This window comes from Entelurus aequoreus, linkage group LG12 (genome assembly GCF_033978785.1).
Source record: "Entelurus aequoreus isolate RoL-2023_Sb linkage group LG12, RoL_Eaeq_v1.1, whole genome shotgun sequence".
Classification (NCBI taxonomy): domain Eukaryota; kingdom Metazoa; phylum Chordata; class Actinopteri; order Syngnathiformes; family Syngnathidae; genus Entelurus; species Entelurus aequoreus.
The window spans coordinates 10565204-10575187 of NC_084742.1; the positions used below are offsets into that span (position 1 = coordinate 10565204).

At 38.0% G+C, this 9984-nt stretch overlaps 1 protein-coding gene across 1 annotated transcript in view; it reads left to right on the forward strand.

Moving 5' to 3' along the window:
* The window catches only part of wnt16 (wingless-type MMTV integration site family, member 16), an 8580-nt gene extending 564 nt beyond the window's left edge, over positions 1 to 8016 (forward strand). Inside the window, exons 1-4 of the mRNA XM_062066782.1 lie at positions 1 to 147; positions 6708 to 6934; positions 7011 to 7300; positions 7371 to 8016. The exon at positions 1 to 147 is cut by the window's left edge and continues 564 nt beyond it. Of these exons, the coding sequence (XP_061922766.1) occupies positions 50 to 147; positions 6708 to 6934; positions 7011 to 7300; positions 7371 to 7832 (1077 nt within the window). The 5' untranslated portion in view covers positions 1 to 49 and the 3' untranslated portion in view covers positions 7833 to 8016. The remainder of the gene's footprint in view (positions 148 to 6707; positions 6935 to 7010; positions 7301 to 7370) is intronic.
* Positions 8017 to 9984: the final 1968 nt, after the last annotated feature.

Below are 9984 nucleotides of genomic sequence, written 5' to 3' on the forward strand. Positions count from 1 at the left end.
CATGCAGCCACTGGCACGCGCACGGGCATGAAGACGCCGCGCGGCCGACATGGAGACGAGCCGGGTCCGAGGCGTGTGCACGCTGACCGTGCTGCTGCTGCTGCTGTGCGTGTGCGTGTGGCCGCCGAGCTGCGGCGCCAGCTGGATGTGAGTACCCGCCTGCACCTGCACGTCAGATAAATATATCTCAATTAATAATAATCACACTGAAGACTTACATCACTCCTGTTGTCAATTGGCGCATTTACGGTTCTATCAATTGGACTAGAATTAACTAATAATCGGATTTATTTCTCATTGCATTATTAGTTCTAATTATTACAATAATACTTTTTAAATGCGAAAAACTAATATTTAACAACTTCTTATTCTAATTATTTCTAATAATTCAAATAATACTTAATAATAATAATTAGTATTCTGATTATTATAATTAGAGATGTGTTTAAATGCTTTAAAATGTAATATCGGGAATTATTGGTATCGTTTTTTAAATTATCTGTATCGTTTTTTATTTTTTTTTATTTTTTATTAAATCAACATAAAAAACACAAGATACACTTACAATTAGTGTACCAACCCAAAAAAACTCCCTCCCCCATTTACACTCATTCACAGGGTTTTTTCTTTCTGTTATTAATATTCTGGTTCCTACATTACATATCAATGTATATCAATACAGTCTGCAAGGGATACAGTCCGTAAGCACACATGATTGTGCGTGCTGCTGGTCCACTAATAATACTAACCTTTAACAGTTAATTATACTCATTTTCATTAATTACTAGTTTCTATGTTACTGTTTTTTATATTGTTTTACTTTCTTTTTTATTCAAGAAAATGTTTTTAATTTATTTATCTTATTTTATTTTATGAATTTTAAAAAAAAAAAGGACCTTATCTTCACCATACCTGGTTGTCCAAATTAGGCATAATAATGTGTTAATTCCACGACTGTATATATCGGTATCGGTTGATATCGGTATCGGTAATTAAAGAGTTGGACAATATCGGAATATCGGATATCGGTAAAAAGCCATTATCGGACATCCCTAATTATAATTATGATTAAGTGTTAATATGTTTTCATATTTACAACAATTATTTTTAATAATTATAACTTACAATCATTATTCGAATCACGCTAGTAATGTGGTAAATAGAATTTAAATTAACGGTTATAATTATTAGACGTTAGTATAAGTATTCATTTGTTTTTAATATGGAAAGTGTTATCAAGATGATAAGAATTATGATTCTAAGTTAGTATGTTTTTTCACGCTAATAACTTCTAATAACTAACTTCCGATCATGCAGTAATTCTAATCATTATACTTTTTAATACCTCCTAATAATAAGAAATAACTTACAATCATAATTTTTGTCATGATATTATTTAGTACGTTTACTAATAATTTCTATGACTTCAAATCATTCTAGGTCCAAACCTCTTTAATACTGAAATAATAGAAAATAAAAACATTTTGTAATAGTCATAACAACGTTAATACTTACGATAAAAAGTTGTAATACTTTTAGAATAATTGATTGAATAATGCATGTGACTAATTATAAGTATGCTGCAGGCAACATGTTATTGCAGTTAAGCCCGACAATAAAATTAAAATTGTAGTTATTAATAAAGTGTTTCATCCATGGAGGAAAAGATTACGTTTTTCAGCTTCTAGAAATGTCGTTTTTGTCGCTCTGTTTCCCCCCCAATTCTGTGCTCATATTGATAGTCGACGAGGAAAGATGAATTTGCCTCATCTTAATTTTCCCTGCCTCATTCTTATTTTCACTGCCATTTCTCTCACTTTGTGGATTATTTTCACTCTTATTTCGCTATACCATCTGCGCTACGCAGACTGTTTCAGCAACTTTAGGGTTCCAGGTTCTATTCCAGCTTCCGCCGTCCTCGTCACGGCCGTTGTGTCCTTGTGCAAGGCACTTCACTCTTGCTCCTGACTTCTCGTGTTTAGCGCCTTACATGGCAGCTTCCGCCATCGGTGTGTGAATGGGTGAATGTGATGTATAAAGTAAAGCGCTATATAAATACAGACCATTTACCATTTTATTTGGAGTCGCTCTGATTATTTATTATGTGCCAGCTGGTGGCTGTGATGTTTATTTTTAATTCAAATGACATGTATGAATATTTGCGGGTGAGCGAGTGTGTGGTGGGTTTGACTTTTGGATATTTTAGACTCTTTGTATTTGACTTTTAATACACATTGTCTTGGTTATCATTAATAACTTGCGAGGAGCGATCGCATTATTCACTCTATGACTTGGCTGTGTTGCATGCATGCTTCTATAGTCGTGTTTGGCTACGTCCACAAGGCACCTGTGTGAAGTTGGCAACCCCACCTGGTCCAAATCTCCCCAAACGTGTGTCCCAATTTTTTGTGCTGTACACGTTTGTGCTGCAAACACTTTACGGTTTTTAAGTTACTCTAAAGCAGGGGTGTCAAACTTGTTTTCATTGAGGTCCACATCGCAGTTATGTCTGCCCTCAGACTTGTAAATAGGATTTATTTTAAAGTAGGGATTCGGCTCTTGATATTGCATTATTGTCTGAGCATTTGATTATTTGCTTTTTTTTAATGTTCGTTTAAAAAACCCCAAATAGATTTTAGTGTTAAAAAAAACTTGCTCCGTTGCCAGAATTTTATCGTAAAAGTTTCAATGGAAATATTAATGGAAATGGTATGGAAAAACAGTACCACTCTTAATTTTTTTTTACAGTAAAATCTAGTGTTGTTGATTTTATAGTGTATTACTGTAAACACAAACAGTACCAAAGTTGTTTTTTAGTTTAAAAAAAAAACCTGGCAGTTAAATTGCCAGAATTTTACCGTAAAGTCTATTGTCATTTTTACAGTGCACGATTTGATAACTTCCTTTGAAATCATAAGTCAAGCTCATATTCAAGTATACTTAAAAAAATATGATAACATTGTGTTGCATTTTTAGGTAATATTACATTTGAAAATATATGTATATAAAGATAAGCATGCAGTTTACGTATCTTTTGAATATCAAAATGAAAAGAACAAATACATTCAGTGAGAAAATATTCTTTATTAAAGCATATTATTACCATTTCGCGGGCCATATAAAATGATGTGGCGGGCCAGCTTAGTATATTTTCTGACTAGTGATGTCATCTAGCCGCCCCACCTTGTCAAAATCAAACTTGTCCCATTTGTTTGTGTTGCAGCTTTTTTTTGTCTTACTATTATAGTTTTTAAGTTATTTACGTTTCAATATTCATAACCAGCCCACCACCTTCTCAAAACCTCACCAAACCAGTCCCAATTGTTTGTGCTGCAAAATGTTTTGGTCCAACTATTATTGTTTTTAAGGTAACGTATTATGTTATTGACATGTAATTAACATATTATTATTCATAACTAGACCCCCAATTACGTCGAAATCTCCCCAAACTTCTCCCATTCAGTTTTGCTGTACATTTGTGCTGCACAATTTTTGGTCGAACTATTATAGTTTTGAAGTTATTAACAAATTATGAATAATAGCCAGCTCTACGAAATGTAATTGTCACGAACGGTTTAGCTGGGATTAACAGGAGTGAGGAGGAAAATAACAAAGAATGCAGGGGCGGGGGGACTGAGCCACAGGGAAGGAGAAGCGTGAGTGGAGCCAAAGCAGAGGAGATGCACACGACTGGAAGGGTGAACCATCAGGAAATCTACTGATGCCAAGTCAAGAGACAGGAGACCTCAAATAGTCTGGAGCAAATGAGCAACAGGTGTGCACGCAAGCGGTCACGCCTATAGTGACCCAGAAAACCAGGCATTGCAACAAAAATAAGATAGGTTGCCAGGTCATGACTGTTATAAAAACTATAAAAGTGAGACCCATTTTTTTTAGGAGGTTTCGAGAAGGTGTGTGTGTGTGTGTGTTATGAATCATAATTTGTTATAACTTAAAAACTATAATAGTTAGACCAATTATTTTTGCAGCACAAATGATTGGGACAAGTGTGGGGAGATATGGACATTAGTTTCAACTTCACACAGGTGGATAACAGAACGTTAATAACTTAAAAACTATAATAGACCAAAAAGGTTTGCAAAAATATATATATACATATATAGACACATTTTAAAAAAATATATAGACAACATTTTTTTTTAACTGATGGACGAAAAACATGGAAAAAAACTGTTAAAAAAAATAGTGTTAGTGTGGACAGAGGGTGTCAGTTAACTCACAGTGTGTACGACTACGGTCAGAGGTGGGGAGACAGCCAAAAAGTGTATTCCAGAAAGAGTACTGTCAAGTAGCCTTCAAAATAATACTTTTTTGAATAAAAGTAAGTCTTCAGGGAAAAAAACTGCATGCACACACTGAGTAACTGGTGAGGAACTTTTCATTGATTTAGTAGACATTTTTTAATGGTATTTTCACTACAACCGTAGTTTGTGTGTGTGTGTGTGTGTGTGTGTGTGTGTGTGTGTGTGTGTGTGTGTGTGTGTGTGTGTATGTGTGTGTGTGTGTGTGTGTGTGTGTGTGTGTGTGTGTGTGTGTGTGTGTGTGTGTGTGTGTGTGTGTGTGTGTGTGTGTGTGTGTGTGTGTGTGTGTGTGTGTGAAACAGAGACACTAGCAGGGGTGTTTAAACTGTTTTTTATTGAGGGCCATATTGCAATTATGGCTGCCCTCAAGAGTAATAGTCAATATGAAAATGAAAATAAACATATAATAGCCACGTTTTCCATAGGCAACTATTTTGAATAATTAATTTTTTTTTTCCAAGAGATTGATGGATAACTTGATTTTAAACAGTAATTCCAAGTGACAAGTAGATATTTGAGTACTACATTTATTTTTGATAACCAAAAATTTTTTTTGTACCATCTTGTTGCATGATCAGATTATAATAATCGTTTCTGTCAAAATTGAAAGATTAAATACCTTTAGCCAGAAAGTGCTTTATTATTTACAGCCTTTTGCAGGCCACATAAAATAACATGACGGGCCAAATTAAAGGATGTGGTGCGTCACTTAAATTCATTTAGTGGACTGCATATAATGACGTGTTGGGCCACTTAAAAGGAAGTAAAATACCATGATGTCATGAGGCCTCTTCAAATGAAGTGGCGGGCTACTTAAAACCAATTGGCGGACCAGATAAAATGATGTGTAGGCCAACGTTAAATGATGTGGCGGGCCCACAGCATGTATACTACAGCATGTATGACAAAATATGCACATTTTACAGTCACTTATGACGTTATAACAGCGCTACTGTTAGCATATGTGCAGCGAAATCATAAAAAGCAGTACCTACAACTTACCGCAACATGTTTTGTATAGTTGGAAGTGAAATTCTTTTTCCTAATTTGTAAGTAAACGTTGAAGAGTTGTGCTGCTTCGTCTGAAATTCATGTCCCTTTTTACAGTGTGTAGTTTGAGTGCCGTCCTGCCAGGCTCTGTTTACACACGTGTGTGTGCGTGTGTGTGTGTGTGTGTGTGTGTGTGTGTGTGTGTGTGTGTGTGTGTGTGTGTGTGCGCGTGCGTGCGTTTTCTGGCAATGCTTCCTTAATGGGGACATCGCTATGTTTACACAGTCACCTTTAGGGGACCTCTGACGGTATGGGGACAAAAAAACAGGTCCCCAAAAGGGAAACCTTTTTAAATGATAGTCAGATCCATTCTGAAGATGCCGAAGTGAAATGTGAAACATTTGTTATCCTGGCATTAATAGTACTGTGATTCTGTATGGTATCCATCCTTAGTTAAAACTAATATATTTTTCCAGAAACAAAATCTGGTTTAGTGTTCCTTAGGATGACATTTTCATACAGCATGATTATAAGACATTATTACCTTAAAGTATGATTCACATTCAGAATTTTCCATCCTTCTATATTTGGTAGTTGGAGTTGCAGACAACTTCATTACTGCTGAATAGCAGTTTTCAGTAATGTCACAGAAGATGCAGGATTTGCTTTAACATTTAAGTGGTGAAACTTCCTATAAGAGGCTGTAGTGCTGTATTCTGAGGATCATGTCATATTTAATTTGATTTTTATTTTTTATTTTTTTAATGGTCCTCAGTAGTCACGTACAAATTTGGGTGAATTATGAATTTTTTTTAAAATTTGGTCCCCATGAACCATATTAACTCTTTTTTTCCCCAGGATCCCCAGTAAGAATGATCAGCACATTACTTCATCAATCCAGAGATTTAAAGACGTGTATGAGCTAACTGGGCAGTGGCCATTTTACTTAATTTTTTTTATGCCTCCACAACCTGTAGAAAGGGTGGTCCCCACAAGTGATGATCAAAAACTTGGTCCCCATTCCATATGATAACCTGTGTGTGTGTGTATGTATGTATATGTATATAAATATATACATTTATGTGTGTATGTATATAATCCATCCATTTTCTACTGCTTATTCCCTTCGGGGTCGCGAGGGTGTATATATACATTATGATACAGTAAAAGTAGAGTTTCTTCACAAAAATACGCAAGGTTGAGCAAAAAGTATATTGCATTGAAACCAGTCTGACAAGTACAATGTATCTAAAAGCTACTTCAGTAAATGTAAGTGAGTTAATGCAGTGTGTTACTTCACACCTCTGAGTACAGTGCTGTTTGACGAGTAGGAATCCAACCTAATTGAGCTTTCAGAAATGCTGGTTGTCTAAATTGAATTTTGGTCCTCGCCAGGTTGTTGGGTTTGAGTTCTGCGGGTCAAGCCGACGAGGCAGGCTGCTCTGAACTTCCTCTGAGTGCCCAGCAGAGGGAGGTGTGCCGAAAAAGGACTTTTCTGATCCCCAGCATTCGGGACGCTGCCCGGCTGGCCATTAGCGAGTGTCAGAACCAGTTCCGACACGAGCGCTGGAACTGTTCCACCCGCCAACACCCGTCCGTCTTTGGCCACGAGCTGACAAGCGGTGAGAAACGGCTTCTATCTATTTTTGACTTTTATTTTGAAGGAAAGCAGTTCAAGCTTCTTCCTCTCTCTCAAAGGAACCAAGGAAACAGCCTTCCTTTACGCGGTGATGGCGGCCGGGCTGGTCCACGCCGTCACGCGCTTTTGTAGCCACGGCAACGTGAGCGAATGTGGCTGCGACGCCCGCCTGAAGGGGGCGGGTTCTCCCGCCGAGGGTTGGCACTGGGGAGGCTGCTCGGACCACGTCCAGTACGGGACCTGGCTTAGCCGCAGGTTCATCGATCATGCCGCCAAAAACACGTCGACCGACGCCAGAGGCCACGCCCTCCTCAACATGAACGTGCACAACAGCGAGGCGGGGCGCCAGGTTCGCTGCACCTTCTTTGTCTTTTTCCACGGTTAGTCTTTTGCTCATCGTGTTCTTGTTGGCCCTGCAGGCTGTCGTCATGACGATGTCCACCGACTGTCGCTGTCACGGCGTGTCGGGCTCGTGCGCCGTCAAGACGTGCTGGAGGACCATGGCGCCGTTCGGCCAGGTGGGCGGCTACCTGAAGGAACGCTACGAGCACAGCGTCCAGCTGTGGGCGGGCGGCAAGAGGAAGAGCAAAAGAAAGGAGCCGCCACGGCGCCCCCCGGTGGACAAACACCAGCTGGTCTTTATCAACAAGTCGCCCAACTACTGCCTGGAGAACCGCCGCTGGGGCGTGTTCGGCACCAGGGGGCGCCGCTGCAACCGCACCTCCAGCGGGCCCGACGGCTGCAAGCTGCTGTGCTGTGGGCGTGGCTACAACACGCACGTGGAGCGTCACGTGCACCGTTGCGCGTGCAAGTTTGTGTGGTGCTGCTACGTGCGCTGCCGGCGCTGCGAGAGTATGAGCGACACGCACACGTGTAAGTGAGCGCCGGTGCTGCCCCCTGGTGGTCACCTGCTGCATTGGCGCTACGCGGACAATACGGCTCCCGCAACTGACTTCTTTCGCTCGCCCCTTGGACGTATTGGTGCTAAATCTTCAACCAAAAAAACTGAAAAAGCCGATGGAGAATTTTAGAAAATAAATCATTTTGCTTTAATGAATAACAACTATTTTGTGCAGTACCATTTTCAGCCACATGGGGGGGAAAACTTTGCCCCTTTTTACTTAGGAAAAAAAAGTATGTTTTATTGACTTAGACTTAGACTTAGACAAACTTTAATGATCCACAAGGGAAATTGTTCCACACAGTAGCTCAGTTACAAAGGATGGAAAGTGTAAGGATGGAAGGGATAATGCAGGTATAAAGTAGACTAAAAATGTACTGTGGTAGCAATATGAAATATAACATATATGTAATATTTACATACTATATATACAGTATATGATATATACTGACATATTATGTTATTATATTTTTACATAATGTATACAATATATAACAATTACCATGTACAATATTACATTATATGTAACAGCTGCAGCATAAAACCGGGCTGTTGCTAAGAATTCTGGGCCCCCTGAAAGAGTATGGATGTGGGCCCCTTTAACCCATTCATTGCCACCTTCAATTGTCTTGTTTTTCGGTGTTCTTGACGGTGCCTGGTGTGATAGACCCGATTTGTGTCCTTTTTTTTTTTTACGATTAAGGACTTAACAAGTCCGAGTATTATTATGTAAATTATGTATTATTAGTCGTCCTATTCTCATTTCACTGATTGCAACATGTTATTACACCTCTGATTGTAAATACATTTTCAATCAACCACTCAACAAACAGGTAGTGGGTATTTTATTGCATTTAACAATCAAGGACTGATATGCAAAAAACAAAGTCCACAGGTAAATTTGAGGTAAATGTAGCATTTACTTAAAATTTGCAAGTAAATCAAAGAGCACATGGAATATGTTGTTCTAAAACAAATATCAAAAACATAGCCTCATATAATCTTAAAGTTTAAATTGAGTTATGAAAATGTTTAACATATCAATCAAAGTTTATTTATATTGCCCTTAATCACAAGTGTCTCAAAGGGCTGCACAAGCCACAACGACATCTCAGATCCCACATCAGGGCAAGAAAAAACTCAACCCAATGGGATACAATGAGAATATATCATTTAAACATAACATGTACTGCATGCAATTTCATATATTTTTAATTTTAATTGTATCTAATAATGTAACAAAATATTACATTTCCCTATACTTCAATATATGCTTGACTTATAATTTCATTGTAAGTTACCCATCAAATTGTACACTGTAAAAATGACAATAGATTTTAAGATACAATTCTGGGGATTGAGCTGCCATTTGTTATCATTCAAAAAAATGTCTTTCCGTTTTTCCATATACATTAACACACTGTAAAAACAACAAGTGTAGATTTTATTGTGGGAAAACTGGCAGCTCTGTTGCATTAATTTTTTGTAATGTATATGTATATGTGTGTGTGTGTGTGTGTGTGTGTGTGTATGTGTGTGTGTGTGTGTGTGTGTGTGTGTGTGCAGCTGAGATAGGCTGCAGCGCCCCCCGCAACCCTGAAAGGGGCAAGCGGTAGAAAATGGATGGATGTTTTTTGTTTTTTTTTAAACCAAAACTGGAAAAATTCTGCAGACTGAGCTGGCAGTTTTTTGCAGTAAAATCTGAAGATATTTTTTAACAGTGTATGTAAAAACAGATTCTAATAATCAAATGCATAGGCAGTTATAAACATGTATATTATAAAGTACTTTATCTTTTCTTACAAAGGTATTTGTTCTTTCCATTTTGATATTTTAACATAACATGTACTGCATGCAATTTCATATATTTTCAACATTAATTGAAATAGGCTCCGGCACCCCCCGCGACCCTGAAAGGGACAAGCGGTAGAAAATGGATGGATGGATGTTTTTTTTAAAACCAAAACTAGTAAAATTCTGCAGACTGAGCTGGCAGTTTTCTGCAGTAAAATCTGAAGATTTTTGAAAAAAAAAAAGATTCTAATAATCAAATGCATAGGCAATTATAAACATGTATTGTACAGGTATACATTTATATTGATATGCTACTCACTATTAGAAACGGCCCTCTG